The sequence below is a fragment of the Vanacampus margaritifer genome, chromosome 5, assembly GCF_051991255.1.
Source record: "Vanacampus margaritifer isolate UIUO_Vmar chromosome 5, RoL_Vmar_1.0, whole genome shotgun sequence".
Lineage (NCBI taxonomy): Eukaryota > Metazoa > Chordata > Actinopteri > Syngnathiformes > Syngnathidae > Vanacampus > Vanacampus margaritifer.
Window position 1 is genome coordinate 4,030,001 of NC_135436.1, and position 16,025 is coordinate 4,046,025.

The 16,025-nt window shown below is 40.8% G+C and overlaps 1 protein-coding gene across 7 annotated transcripts in view; it reads left to right on the forward strand.

Moving 5' to 3' along the window:
• brip1 (BRCA1 interacting helicase 1) overlaps positions 1-16,025 on the forward strand; it is a 113,125-nt gene that overhangs the window by 56,073 nt on the left and 41,027 nt on the right. For all 7 annotated transcript variants that reach the window (XM_077566681.1, XM_077566680.1, XM_077566682.1 and 4 more), the window contains 3 exons: positions 13,528-13,800; positions 15,418-15,639; positions 15,798-15,997. In XM_077566681.1, coding sequence (XP_077422807.1) covers positions 13,528-13,800; positions 15,418-15,639; positions 15,798-15,997 — 695 coding nt within the window. The remainder of the gene's footprint in view (positions 1-13,527; positions 13,801-15,417; positions 15,640-15,797; positions 15,998-16,025) is intronic.

A 16,025-nucleotide genomic window follows, 5' to 3' on the forward strand; every position in this document is an offset into this window, starting at 1 on the left:
ACGTGACTTCCGAGTCACCAAACATGCAGGACCAGTCGCCATACTTCCTGGTTTTCAGCCAAAAAAGTGGCATAATAAAAGTCGTTGTTTAAAGGAGTGTAAATTGGCTTTGGTGCGGCGAGGCATTGCTTGCCTTTGGTGCTTTGGTGGGTTGATATAGACCACAGTGCATTCAGAGTATGAAAAAAACATGGCACGAGTGACCGCGCAAGCGTGGGAATCAAAGCGATGCATTAAATATATACTTCAGAAATAATTAATTTTAGTTGAAAATATGTACAACAGCGGAAATAAAGTTCAGTTTTAAAACATTTTCATTCACATTAGTCGGAGATGAATGCGCCTTGCGTCATGACAGGTACGGTGTCACTTGATATGCGACGAGGAGAAAGTAGTGAGCTGGCTGTCTGAATCGCTAAACAGAATAAGGGCACTACATATTAGGCCACTATAAAGTGCGTGGCTATGTAGTAGGGGATATAAGGGTGGACATTCGAACACAGCCTTTGTGTGTATAAAATATACAATTTAAAAAAAAAAAAAGGAGTGTAATAGCGCAAGCATAGACTTTCTGATGTGTCATGACTTTTTATTTTGGACTCCCCACGGGCTTCTTCGCCGGCTCACTTTCTGATTGGCTGCACGTCACTGTCAACCGGTTGCGTGGTGCTTTGTCCTCAGGGCACACCGCACACAGAGCAAAGTCGGGCTAAAACAATCCAACATGTTGAATATCCCCGATTTCCGATATCTGGATGCGCCGTGTGTGGTGTCATCACACACGGCAGGATTATTTGCTCCATATCGCCTATTCTCTTTGTGGTAGCATTTGAAGTGAGGCAGATGGTCAGAGGCCTGAAATCTCCATCAGAAAGAAGACTCCCCGCCCTAAGATGGTACATGGATGACGTAACAAGCATCTTACAAACTGCCCCATGCACAGCACGACTTCTTAAGCGCTTTGATGTGCTGACAACCTGGGCGAGGATGAAGATCAAGCTGGCCAAGTAGAGAAGCCTTTCAATTAGGAAGGGGTGAGGGACGACAGGACTGTCTTTACAGGAGGAAGAGAGAAGATCCCACTCCTAGCTGAGCTGCCCATCCGAAGTCTTGGGAGAGGGAGTATGTATCAGATCTCTCGGGCAGGCAGATGGGGAGGACAGTGCAGAAACAATTGAGAGAAGGCCTTACCAAAATCAACAGAAGCCAACTTCCTGGGAGGCTGAAGGTGTGGTGCTACTATGTCACACTTTTACATTGGGTGATGTGGCCATTGAAAGTGGGAGAAATCCCATGTTCCACGACCAGCAATCTGAATGGCATCTCGAACAGTTATATCAGGAAGTGGTTGGGCCTGCCCCGCTGTTTCTCCGACACCGGCTTCTTTGGCAAGTATGTCCTGTAACTCCCTCTGAAGTCTTTCAGCACAGGATACAGGCAGGAGAAGATTCACTTAATCATCGAGCTGAGACAGTCCAGAGTCAAGGCAGTGAAGAGCGCAGCGGTGACCGTCTGCACTGTGTGAAAGGGGAGGGCACAGGAGGAAGTGGACCAAGCAATCTCCAGGCTGCAACACAAGGAGATTTTGGAAAGAGTCCAAGTCAGCCGGGCGGGGCTAGGCTGGTGGCAGCCAGTCCAGTTGAGGTCCAAAGCCACGAGGGAGCAGAGGAAGACTATGATTGTGGAAGAGGTCTCGCAAACAATGCAACTACCTCATCAAGACAGTGTCCCAGGGGATACAGGGAGTTTGAACTCTTTGGGAGGATACTATCCAGAGAGTCGTAACATGGGCTGACATCTGGCGAACTCCTCAGTCACGGCTCAGTTTGCTCCTGAGGGCAGTGTATGACAACCTTTTATGCCCTCGGAGCCTCGCTCAATGGTTCGGTAGTGAGGCCAAGTGCCTTCTGTGCATCAAAGCCAGCGCATCCTCTCAAGTTGCAGCATTGCCCGGACGCAGGGGCGTTTCTGTTGGAGGCACAATCAGGTGCTGAGGAAGTTGGCAGAGGGCAGAAGACAGCGGCGAGGAAATCAGCACACCTGCTCAGTCCTGAAAAGAGCTGGGAAATGCGACCTGGACAAGAAGCTCATCTTCCCAACCAAGATCACACAGATGACGCCAAGACCTGACGTGATGTGGTTTGTGACGGCCAAGAAAGTGTTTAAATAACAAATGACATATATATGTAAATGGTTGTACAACATGTTCGATGATGCTTTTGACTAATGTCATGTCGATATTGAAGCAAACAGTGGACTTTATTTTTTGTGTTTGTGTTTTTACAACATTTAAAACTTCAGTTTCATTTACTGCACTAAGGAACATTGTTCTTGTGTTATTATTATACAGTGTTATTTTCAACATTGACAAATAACTCATTAAATTCATAAGCTATTTCTGTAATTGTATCAATAACAATATTTTTATCTTTTAAAATATATTCTGGATGATCAATTTTTTTTAGAATTCTTTTTAATTTCATGATTTAATATTTTCAATATGTCATGTGTTGCTTCTATTCTGCTCCAACAGTGTATGATAATGATCTTTCTTTCTTCTTCTTATAATATTTACAAATTTATTTTTATAGGTCTCATATTTAATTTCAGCATCAACAGTTCTCAATTTTATATATTTTTTTCAATATTAACAATTTTTCTTTTTACATACATTCTCTATCCCCTTTTGTCATCCCTGGTTTATTTAGGCCTTTATACTTCCTGGTAACTTAAATTAATGGGCAATGTTTATCGTATAAAGGGCTTATGATAGACTGAAAAGCATTATATGCAATATTGGGATCTTCATGTGCATTAACCTCAGACTAGTTTTGATTTTCTAGGTCTTCTTTAAGGGCAGCTATAGAATGTTGTGTTCTTAATCGTAATTCTGATATGTGAGTTGCTGCTTTGCTTTTTTATCAAAATCGTTTTGTAAGATTACAAAGACAGGAAGATGATCAATTCTTAAGAAGTTCACTCTCTATTTTATGGTCAATTTTATTTATAAATATATCATCAATTAAAGTGGCTGTTATTCTGTTAATCTGATAATGTTAATCTGTTTTATAATTGCAGGGGAAAGACAGTTATTATACATTGTATTTATAAAATCAGTTGTTTTCTGATGTCCGTTTGAATTTAGCAAATCAATATTTAAGTCACCACATTATATTTATGTTTTTTTTTTTAATCATTTGTGGAACTGAACATATCTGCTAGTTTTTCATTGACTATGTCAAGTGAAGATCCTGGTGTCCTATAGACACAACTTATCATATTATTGATATAAAGGTAAATTCCACTGATTGTCACACCCAACTAAGTGGGGGCGAAATTCGTTCTCCGCATTTGACCCATCCCCTGAGGGAGCGGTGAGCAGCAATGAATGCGCTCGGGAATCACATGGTGATCTAACCCCACAATTCCAACCCTTTATACTGAGTGTATGTATTTCAATAGTAAGACATTCCATTACCTTGTCTAACATTAGTTAAACATTCAACTGTACTGCATCTATAAGCTTTGTCCACATATACTGCAACACCTTCTCTCTTTTTATTTTCTCTATTAAGTGTAAACAATTCATATCCTTTGAGTCCCATGTCACTTAATATGTCTATACAGACTTCTGCTATTCAAGTGTATAACTGAAAGTGCCATTTCTATTTTTATACTAATGTTGAATTGATCGTCCATATTATAATCACTATTGAAACTACAGTCATTGTTTTTGTAAAAATGATTATTAGGGTCAAAATTATTTTTAGGATTGAAAGTCTTGTGGGCAACATATTCACAAAACTACTAGAAACAAGTGAAACTAGAGCTGCAAGCAGCTATAAAGGGCCCTCATAATCCGGGCCACTTTGGGATACTTGCACATTGGGGTACAGGTACATTCTATTATTTTATCAAATTATTTAAAAAATGGCATAATATTTCTTTATATATGGATTGTTTTTATTTTTTTGCCTGGTATGATGAGTGTGTAAAGAGTTTTGGTCAATGTTAAGACCCTCAAAAATCGGCGTCCATTTTTATTTTCGGGCAATGAGTTGTCCTGATTGGCATTTTTTTAAGTACATATATACACATCATCATTAGTTTTACTCATAGCACGATATTGCTTGTATTGTCCATAGAGGGCATCAAAAATATCATCATATTATCACACTTACAAAGAGTATCAAAATTTTGGACAAAATACCTTGTCATAATTTTTTTGGTCAACCCAAGGTCGACAAAAAAAGGTGGCGCTAAATTTATAACTGACTATTGTCATAGAGATACCTCCAGGTCATGACTATAAACTACATGTGAAGTTTGGAATTTTTTGGAGCATGTACCGAGGAGTTATTAAGCATTTCGTCTTTCATGGCGAAGGAAATATGAAACACAAAATATGATGCGCTGCCCCCGTCAAATAGTATTTGTAAAAGTAAAGATTTTTTCCCCTGTTGATGGACCAGGTCTAGACATCGTCTAGGCCAAGTTTGAGGTCAATCTGATCAAACATGTAGGAGAAATGGGCAAAAGAATGCCCCCCTGTAAATGAGCAAAAATCGGACATTCAAAAATTCTTAGCTCACTTTCTGTTCATTTTAGCATATGGCTCCAAAAGGCTTTTTTGTAGGTCTTGGGCTCCTTCATGTACCAAAAAGCATTTGTAGATCTTGCGTAAACGTACAACCTGGTACATAAATGTGTAGGGGGGCGCTAGTGAGTCATTTTTGTAATAATCGCACAATGCATGATAAAATATTGCTCATTTTGCCAGGCCAGATCCTGCGATCCTACTTGACTGCTTGTTTTAAGCAATGCAGCTCAGGATTCACTTACTTTTGCACCTACATGAATTGACCAAAAACTCTTTTTAATTTAGTTTTGACTGCACAATTGATTTAAAAAAAGAACAATGCATTAAAATGCTAAACCTACACCTGTTATTTCATATAAAATGTAATGGTTCAGATTGAACAACAAAATCAGATTGAAACAACTGTAAAATCCAAATTGCTCAAGAGGTTCACAAACTTTTGAACAGCACTGTATCAATATCTCAATTTTCAATTTTGGAGACATAAACCTCATTTTGTGAAAATGCATCACAAATATAGTCCGGTTCTAATGTGGTAAAGCAGGAAACAACCTCTACAAATTTAGCCCTCTTGCCTGTCATTGGCTATGTTTACCTGGACAAAATGTCATTAATCCGATCAGTAATCGGATTAGAACTAAAGTGTGCACATGAACCCTTAAAAAAACAATCTGATTACAATTTGCATTTACATACAGTATTTCCCACATTTGATCGGAATAAATTATTTTGACATGCGCTGTCTAACTTACTGGAAACAGTAGAAGTAGCACCTCTATTGTAAACAATCACATACGTTCTTCTCGGTTGTAACGTTCTGGATACATTTGACTATTTAGATTGAGCAGCTGTACTGTGTCCTCCAGACCATAACTTTGCTTTTACTGGTCTCAGTCATAAAGCGTCAAAATTACCAAACTGCTTCTTCTACTTAGCGCTCGCATCCACTGTTAATTGTTTACTCGCGCTTCCGCATTAGCTGACATTAACTGATTAACTGGTTATTGCACATTTGGTGGCGTAAAACCGTGGTATAATGCACAATAGCTGCACGCTATTTGGAGTGGAGAAAAGAAAAAAAAACTCGGCGTTGTCCCTGTATCGGGAGGAGTCTTGCTCTATGTTTAACATAGTAGATAGCGCCTTCCTGTTGCTGACACATGTAGGGCTGGCATCTTACGTGTGTTAGCCGCCAATAAATTCGTTAGAGCTCTTTTATTTGTTTTGTGATTTTGACGGGGATTGTTTTGCTACAAACATAAGACATGTAGCGATGCTAATTTTCTCCTTTTTTATTATAAAGAGACCACATACAAACCCTAAGAAACATTTTAGTTAGTAGTGTTGAATGCCGTTTGGAGTCCGTCAGCAATAAGTATGGGCTTTCTTAACTTTTTTTTTGTTTGAGAGAGCTCAGTTCATCCGGTAATCTTACCGATTTGACATGTCATCATCATTGCTCTCTCTTTTTCTTTTTTTTTGTATGTGCTTAACTCTTTCACTGCCACTGACGTTTAAAGACGTCAAGTAAAAACTACGGAGGGCTGCCAATGACGTCAAAAGACGTCATCCAATTTATTTTATTTTATTTTTTTTTTGAAACTGGTAGAGGGAACCCTTCCGCATCTGTGGTGAAAGTTTCAATTAGGTCTGTTGTGCCTAAGGACTATTTTTGGCCCCTAGAGGGCAGCGATGACTCTCTTTTGACAAGATCGGGTAGGCATCAGTAGAGGCGGAGCTAGAGCGTCGAGCAGGAGATCAGAATGGAAAACAAAGGAAAAATGGCGACCGGTTGCGAGGAGCTCACGCCCGAGCCGTTTTTTTCGAGACCAAAAGCATCGACCAACGCTAAAAGAGCACATTGATGACGACGATGATCATCATCGATGATGATGATGATGATTGTGACTCCGTGGATGGAAAGCATATACGGGGCAGTAGAATACGTTAGGCGGGCGGAGCTAGATGGCCGAGGAGGCGAGCGGTTGCAAGCAGCGAGCGGTTGCAAGCAGCTCTACACTTACAAGACGAAAGGCATCGACCAACGCTAAAAGAGCACATTGATGACGACGATGATCATCATCGATGATGATGAAGGTGAATCCGAGCTTGACGGCGAAATTGGAACCGCTGACGCGGCAGCTATGACGACGTCGTAACGCGGAGCACAACCGAGCACGCACAGGCGTACGTTCGATCGGACGACGAAGAGTGCGCCAAGTCCAATGTATATTCATCGGAGGAGTGTGTACAGTCTGCTACTTGCTATTTATTCCCCGGGAAAAAAAGCAGTCAAGAAAGTGTAACGCGAAACGGACAAAGTGAAAGTAAACTGTGGTGTGAGTCCAACGGCGTCTCCTTGCACGCAGGGGAGCGTTATAAAAAGAAAAACTGTATGTGAAACATCCACATAATTGTAAGTAGTACCACAGTTGCACACATTTGTAAATAGTTTGCGAAATTGTTTTGTCAAATTGTTACACTGTTGAATGGAAATAAACGTATTTTGCAATCAAAAAACACTTTTTCATTGTTGGTGAAAGCGTTTTACAGAAGTAAAGCACTATTTAGGTGTTTGTGGCATCATTCATGGACAAAAATAAGTGTAGAATTCACTAGAGTGCATGAAATAACATATTTCACAAAAAGCTTGTTTTCTCCGCTTTTTGTTTCAAAACAGAGAATTTCGGTGAAAGTAACCATTTTCTATTGTTGATTACTGAAGAACGGAATAAGGTAGAAACAAACTTTTTTTCTGATGAAAGATGAGAGTCCAATCTTTCATTTGGTAGTATGTGTGTTTCCATAGTCCAAACACAACATTTTCTGTGGACCTTGAAAGATCAGTCAAAATGCTTAAATCGGCTGGCACTGGGGACAACCCGTTTCTGAAAACGTCTGGCAGTGAAAGAGTTAAGTATGTGCATGTGCGGGTGTATGTGTGCGTGCGTGTGTGTGTGTCCTCATTAATTCACTTAAAACCTATTAAAAATACCATAACGTTCACCTAAACCGAATACTTCAGAATCCAGCTAGAGTCGTGAGGTTGTCAGGAGACCCAAGGAAGGATCAAAGAAAAGAAAGGACAGTAAAATCCAGCACCAACCCACCGGGTTACCAACCAGAAATTTTCACCAACCCCAGAAACATCTAAATTCCACCAAATTATGGAGACCTCAAGAGACCAAAGGAAAGACTGAGGAAAGGAAGGAAGGATAGATGAAGCAGAGTGAGATCCACCGACACCAGCCTCCACCAATTCAACAACTAGAGGAAGAAGCAGATTGTGTTTGGATTTCGATAGATGCTTGTGTGGTGGATCTGGCATGAATAAAAACCTCCACCAAAGAGGGGAGCCGTCGACCCCGGCCAGGACAGAGCAAACACAACCCCCCAGGGCCCCCCAGGCTAAGGCAGTGCCAAGGCACAACCCCCGGGCCCCGCAGGGGCCACCGGCCGGAGAGCAGAGCCAGGAGCGCCCCCCACCCCAACACGGCCCGCGCCCCAAGCCCAATGCAGCAGAACGGGGCACGGCAGGCCCGCCAGGCAAGCCACCGGAGCAGGGCAGGCACAAAACCCCCACTCGGCCCCCGGAGTCCCGAGACCCGGGCCATGGATGTAGCCCCCGGCCCAGGGGAGGAAGGCGGACAGGGGATGGGACGGGGGGAGGAGAGGAAAAGATGGGCAAGGGGTGGCGGCAGGGCAGCAGAGAGAGGGGGGAGGACATAAAATTAAATCACATTTCTTTACTGTGTCTCCCCAAAATGTTACCCAAGCAGTTTTTTGTTGCATCTTTAAAACATGAGTTGTTTTGGCAAGCTCAAAATGAATTACTGGTTGCCTTTGAAGCAGAGATATCAATAAAATGTTGTGCTATGGAATTGTGCTTTACACAATGTTTCAATGTATTTGTAGTATGTTACACTTAAAGTAGGACTCAGAAGTATATTTATATTCAAGTCAATTTTGCAAACAATTATTGGTTTGCATATCGGTTATCGACATCGGCACTTTATAAATTATTGGTTTATCGGCATCGGTTGAAAATAGCATTATCGTACAACCCTAGTCTTAACCCACCCCCATCAATCGGATGCAACTTTTGATCTGATTGAGTCTGATAGGGTAAGAATAGTCCAAATGGCCTGTTTACATGAAACTTTGTTTTTATTACTGTTTAAGTAGCTACTTTGAAAGAACATGTATCTTTGTAGTCTGTATTTAATAATTCCAATAAATGTAACCGCAAGGGGGCACAAGCCAGTGTCTTCTTGTGCCGGGCCCAAGCCCGGATAAATACAGAGGGTTGTGTCAGGAAGGGAATCCGACGTAAAAACTTTGACCAAATCAAACATGCAAATCAAATATATGACTTCCATACCGGATCGGTTGAGGCCCGGGTTAATAACGACCGCCATCGGTGCTGTTGACCTACAGGGTGCCAGTGGAAACTGGACTACTGTTGGTCGAAGGAGGAGAGAAGGAAGGTGTGTTCGTAGGAGGAAAGAGAAGAGGAACACCAAGAGTCTAGGACTGAAAGAAGGGACTGTGAATGTTGGAACAGGAAAGGTAGAGAGCTGGTTGACTTGATGCAGAGGAAGAAGGTGGACATATTGTGTATTCAGGAGACCAGGTGGAAAGGGAGCAAAACTAGAAGTTTAGGAGCAGGGTTCAAGTTAATCTATCATGGTGTGTAGATAGGAAGACAAATTGAGTAGGGGTTATCGTGAAGGAGGAGTTTGTTAGAAACGTCCTGGAGGTAAAAAGAGTGTCAAATAGAGTGATGAGCCTGAAGCTAGGAATTGAAGGTGTGATGATCAATGTTGTTAGTGGATATGCGCCACAGGTAGGATATAAGCTGGAGGAAAAGGAAAACTTTTGGTTAGACCTTGATGAAATGATGCAGAGCATCCCTAGAAGTGAGAGTGTTGTCATTGGTGCAGACTTCAATGGACATGTTGGTGCAGGAAACAGAGTTGATGAGGTGGTGATGGGCAAGTTTGATATCCAGGAGAGGAACGCTGAAGGACAGATGGTGGTTGACTTTGCAAAAAGAATGGAAATGGCTGTCATGAATACTTTCTTCCAGAAGAAGCAGGAACATAGGGTGACCTACAAGAGTGGAGGTAGGAGTACACAGGTAGACTACATCATGTGTAGATGGTGTAATCTGAAGGAGATCAGCGACTACAAAGTAGCGGTAGGTGAGAGTGTAGCCACACAGTATAGGATGATAGTGTGTCTGATGACTCTGGTGGTGAGGAAGACAAACACGGCAAAGGCAAAGCAGAGGACGAAATGGTGGAAGCTGAAAAAGGAAGAGTTTTGTATGATTTTCAGGAAGGAGTTGAGACAGACGGATGGTCAAGAGGTGCTTCCAAATGACTGGACAACTACAGCAAATGTGATCAGGGAGACAGGTAGGACAGTCCTTGGTGTGTCATCTGGAAGGAAAGGAGATAAGGAGACTAGGTGGTAGAATTAGGAGGTGCAGAAGTGGATCTAGAGAAAGAGTTTAGCTAAGAAAAAGTGTGACACTGAGAGGACTGAATAAAGTAGACAGGAGTACAGGGAAATGCAGCGTAGGGTGAAAGTAGAAGTGGCAAAGGCCAAACAAGGGGATTATGATGACTTATGCTAGGTTGGATAGTAAGGAGGGAGAGACTGATCTATACAGGTTAGCAAGGCAAATAGACAGTGATGGGAAGTATGTGCAACAGGTTAGGGTAATAAAGGATAGGGAGGGAGGTGTGTTGACAGATGCCAGTGATGGAAAGAGTACTTTGAAAAGTTGATGAATGAGGAAAATGAGAGCGAACGAAGAGTAGAAGAGGTGACTGATGTGGACCAGGAAGTAGCAAAGATTAGTAAGGATGAAGTGAAAAAGGCATTGAAGAGGATAAAGTGTGGAAAGGCACTTAGTCCTGATGATATACCTGTGGAGGTATGGAAGGCTCTAGGAGAGGTAGCAATATAATTTCTGACTGGGTTGTTCAACAGGATCTTAGATAGTGAGAAGATGCCTGAGGGATGGAGGAGAAGTGCGCTGGTGCCCATTTTTAAGAACAAGGGAGACAACTACATAGGAATAAAGCTAATGAGCCACACAATGAAGCTATGGGAAAGAGTAGTTGAAAGCTAGACTGAGGGCATAGGTGAACATTTGTAACCAGCATTATGGTTTCATGCCAAAAAAAGAGTACCACAGATGCAGTATTTGCTTTGAGGATGTTGATAGAGAAATGCAGAGGTCAAAAGGAGCTGCATTGTGTCTATGTAGATCTGGAGAAAGCTTACGACAGGGTTCCCAGAGAGGAACTGTGGTTTTGTATGAGGAAGACTGGAGTAGCAGCGAAATATGTTTAAGTGGTGCAGGACATGTATGAGGACTGTAAGACAGTGGTGAGGTGTGCAGTAGGTGTGACGGAGGAGTTCAAAGTGGAAGTGGGACTACCTCAGGGATCATCTCTGAGCCCCTTCTTGTTCGCTTTGGTAATGGACAGGATGGCAGACGAGGTTAGACAGGAATCTCCATGGACTATGATGTTTGCTGATGACATTGTGATCTGTAGTGAGAGCAGGGAACAGGTGCACGAGAAGTTAGAGGCATAGAGGTTTGCTCTGGAAAGGAGGGGAATGAAGGTTAGTCATAGCAAGACGGAGTATCTGTGTGTGAATGGGAGGGACCCAAGTGGAAGAGTGAAGATAGAGGGAGAAGAGACCAAGAAGGTGGAGGATTTTAAGTATTTAGGGTCAACAGTCCAGAGCAATGAAGAATGTGGAAAAGAAGTGTTGAAGCGTGTGCAGGCAGGCTGGAACGGGTGGAGAAAAGTGTCAGGTGTGATATGTGATAGAAGAGTTTCAGCTAAAATGAAAGTGAAGGTTTATAAAATTGTGGTGAGACCAGCGATGTTGTTTGGTCTGGAGACACTGAGAAAAAGACAGGAGGCAGAGCTGGAAAAGAAAGGAAAATAAGATTTAATAATTCCAATAAAAAGTAATTTAGTCACCATACCATGCTTTTGACTGAACACGTTTGGAGTCAGTGTATCAGACTCAAATATGTAAGGCAGACACACAAACGACATGGAGTTTATTTCAAGCTTAATTTTGTCTTTAAGATATTTTTTTATTACTTTTACTTAACTAATCTTACTTATTAATAGGAGCTGCTGTATGGGGTGAGGGCCCACCCGGGGTGAGGGCCCACCCTAACATCTGTCTTCTTTTTCTTTTCTTTTCTTCTTTTTTTCCTTTTTCTTTTTCATCTTCTAATTCTTCTTCTAGTTATTATTATTATTATTATCAATATCATATGTCCTGTCAAAAAAACAAAACATTAGCAGGGATAACTGTCGTTTGAGACAGCACCAAAGTGTGTTCTCGGCACTTTCTTCCTGGTGATGTTATCCATCCCTTGACCACACAAGGGCACCGTTAATTAACAGTAGAACCGGAGCTGTACTTTATTTTGAAGCTTAAGCTTTGATTTGTTGTTACTCTGTTTACAGCCTTTTGACCTTCCTTATACCTGTATGTATATTCCTATGTTGTCATTTTATTGTATTAAAAAAAATGAAAATATTTCCGAATCATTATTAATTTCAGCAGAGGCATTAAGAGAAATGTCCTCCTGGGCTGGCCTATGAAAAAATAAACAGGAGAGACATTACATCTGCTTCAAAATATTTACGAGGCAGAGATCGTCAGATACTGTTGGCCGAAGAGGAGACCACAGGCCAGAGAGTTGTTGTTGGTTGGTTTGTTTATTGAACATATAAACTCATTACAAAATATAAGTTGAAGTTAAAATGAAAAAAATGGCGAAAGAAAATAATTCACTAATGTCATAACTTGCATGTTCAAAATGAGTACGAAGAAGCACAATAACTTATCTAGTCCTACTCCCTATTAGCTATATCATGCTAATGTACTAATAAATTATTCTTATCCAATAACGTATCATTAAAATAAAAAACAAAAATGGAAAATTAACAAGTTATGACCAGTTAACTGGTAGGTTCCATCTGAAGATCCAACACCTCAAACTTTACCGTCTGACTGGTACAGGGGAGGGGGGTACTGTGTGGACTCCAGTAGTCCTGGGAGAGGAGCTACAATACATAATTTACATTTACATTAATGAATGTAAAAAAACAAAATAGCTTTAATAGCTACTCAAACGGTTTGCATTTCCGTGTAATAATCATTTTAAGCAATGACATAATAACCAGAGCTCAAGCCGTCAAAATTATGGCTGTGGGAAATCTAATTAGAAGTTTTAAAATTCTGATGGACATAGTGTTAAAGCATGGAGCGGCCCCTGTTCTTTTTGAATGGGTTAAAGATTTAGGCTTCAAAGTTATACATCACATCAACAGTGCGCTCCGCTGAAGTCTCCCCGCACTCGAAGGTTGGGTGCATTCATACATCGAATGCCGAAGTGCAACCATATTGCATTGACGCCCATGCATTAATTGGTAGCCATTTATTTTGCCTGGCCTTAGGCAGGCCTCGCACTTGATCCAAATGAGTTATGGCTTAAAGATCCGTTGCACTACTAATTAAAACGTGCACTTGCGCTCAGCTAACGGATAATTTTTTTCTTTTTTTTTTTTTAAACCAGCAAACACTGTAAAGTTGACCGCATTTGTGGTAAATTGGTCACAGTGTCGAGCCCTGCTGTCTGGTCATCTTTTTCTTTTTCTCCATCCGTCCAATGTAACACTGCGTGGCTGACTCCTTTCCAGCCCCCAAATGCTTAATTGGAAATTTGTAGGAGCGGTGGCCACGATTTAAGAATGGCGGGGCACCACCGCTGAATGAATAGAACAGAATCGCTGTATTCATATTTTTATTATTTTTTTATATATATACAGTATATTTTTTTAACAATAATCTAATCTTTTCTTTCTTCCCCATTTTAGACCCCCAAATCATGCATCCAGTGCCCATGTGCATCAGCCAAGGATAGTGCAAAAGATAAAGATGGCAAAACCAAAAGGATGGTCCCCAAGATTTATTTTGGCACACGCACACATAAACAAATAACTCAAATTGTTCATGAGATGAAGCGTACTGCATACTCCACTGCTCCAATGACCATCCTATCCAGCAGAGATCATACCTGTGTCAACCCAGATGTGGCACCTCACTCCAACCGGAATGAACTCTGCAAGGACCTAATGGAAGCCAAAAATGTGAGATCTTAGTAGCACCCTCATACACAGCTCAAGCTTTTTGACAATTACTTTTTAAGCAGGCCTTGCATTACAACCTGAGCTTTTCGTAAGTCTCTACCATATGTAGTGTAAACATATGGCCATGCAAACTCATTTGGCTGTGTAAGTGATAGTTACCGCCTTTGATACAGTTGATATACTTGATTACTTAAGCCTTTAAGCCTTACAAGAGCTCATAATGTTAGCCTACTGTAATTTCCGTACTATAAGCCATTACTTTTTCTTTTTATTTTTTTTACATTCTTTGAACTTTACTCTGCTAATTAAACAATGATGCCTTTAGTTTATTTTTTTTTCACACTGAGTCTCAGGCCACCAATACATTTAAGGCCAATGCCAATTCTACCCCTTTGTCCTTGCTTCACCCCTTAGTCCTCAGTTGTGAGTGTGCACGAGAAAGAAAGAGGTATCCCAATTCTGAGAGGACTCGGTCTCACTTCAGGAAGCGAAGACGGCTCCGAGATGTAGCCTGCAAGCTAACGAGGTTCTGCCTGATATGAGGCCAAGCCCTCTCACATGACATCACAAAATATGAAGAAGAAAACAGTCCAGGATAATGCAGCGATCAGCTCCAATATTTACAGAGTGCGTCCAAGGCGAGAGTGTTTTGAAAAGGCACTTGTTTTGGAAAATTCGGGAAAGCCCACTTCAATAAAAAAAAAACACATCATTGGGTATGACAATCCAATCATGGCCTATCATGATTCTTGTTGAGCAGCATTTATGACAACCAAAACTGTTAGCAAGGTAAGAGAAGTTATATTTAGACAAAAATAGACAGATCTGAATGCAAGAAATCATGTCTGATCGGTATCTTTTCACAAAAAGCCTGTTTTCTCCTTATCTTCATGTTTATGTAGTCACAGCACACAATATTCTGTTTGCTTTGAAAGAGGAGTTAAAATGCTCGGCTGGCACTGTCGGGGTGTTTTTTTGGATGACGTGTGGCAGTAAAAGAGTTAAGATTTACTCTGCTGTACTGTATTTTTTCAACTACTAAAGCTGCCGAACTACTTAAAAGTGTCATTGTAACGTTATGCCTATTCACGTGTAAAGGTTTGAATGCATTTTAGCCTCGTCCTGAAATTTCACTCGAAAGCCAAAAATATCCCTAACTTTTTGTGAGTAGTGTATATACAGGTGCTTGTCAAAAAATTAGAATATCCTCAAAAAGCAGAATAATTTTCGTAATTCCATTCAAACAGTCAAACGTTCATAGATTTTAGATTCAGGGCTTTTAATTTAAGTGATTTCAAGTATTTATTAGTTTATTTTTACATTATTTGGGCTTCCAGCTTATAAAACGCACAAAAACAGGATGTCAAAAAATTTGAATGTGAAGAAATCGCCAAGAAAAAGATGGATGTTGATTTGATATATATATAGATGTAGATATTAGTGTGTGTGTGTGTGTGTGTGTATATATGTATGTACACACACACACACACACACACACACACATATAAATATATATATATATATTTATATTTATGTGTGTGTATATGTATTTACACACACATATATGATGCATGTCCTACTTGCTCTTCATATCACTAAATTGTGTTTGCATCTTAGGGAATATCATGCCGTTACTTCCATGCAGTACAGAAAATGGGCAACCAGAGCACACTGAAGTTAATCCATGGAATTCATCAAGCCTGGGACATTGAGGACCTGGTCTCATTGGGCAAACAGCTTCGTTCATGTTCATACTATGCTGCTCGAGAACTCATGCGCAACTCCAACATAATCTTTTGTCCGTATAACTACCTGTTGGATCCATTGATCAGAGAGAGTGTGAGTATACTGAGAAAACATGGATAGGAATCTGTAATGGTTGCTGTTGTATGCACAATGTTTAATGCATGAGCAAAATAATTAAAATAGCAGCATATGTTTACGATGCAAAGACAGGTAATAGTAGCGGCCCTTAATTTTCTTTTGATGTCAACCAGATGGAGATTGATCTTGCAGGCCACATCTTGGTTCTGGATGAAGCCCATAATATTGAGGACTGTGCTCGAGAAAGTGCCAGCTTCATGTTAGACTACACTAATTTGCTGATGTGTAGGGATGAGCTTGATGGCATGGTCAACATCAACATACGGCGTTTGCAACACGAGCCTTTGAGAGATTTTTGCTATAGTCTGGTAAAGTGAGTGGCTTTTCTTTTTTTTGTTTTA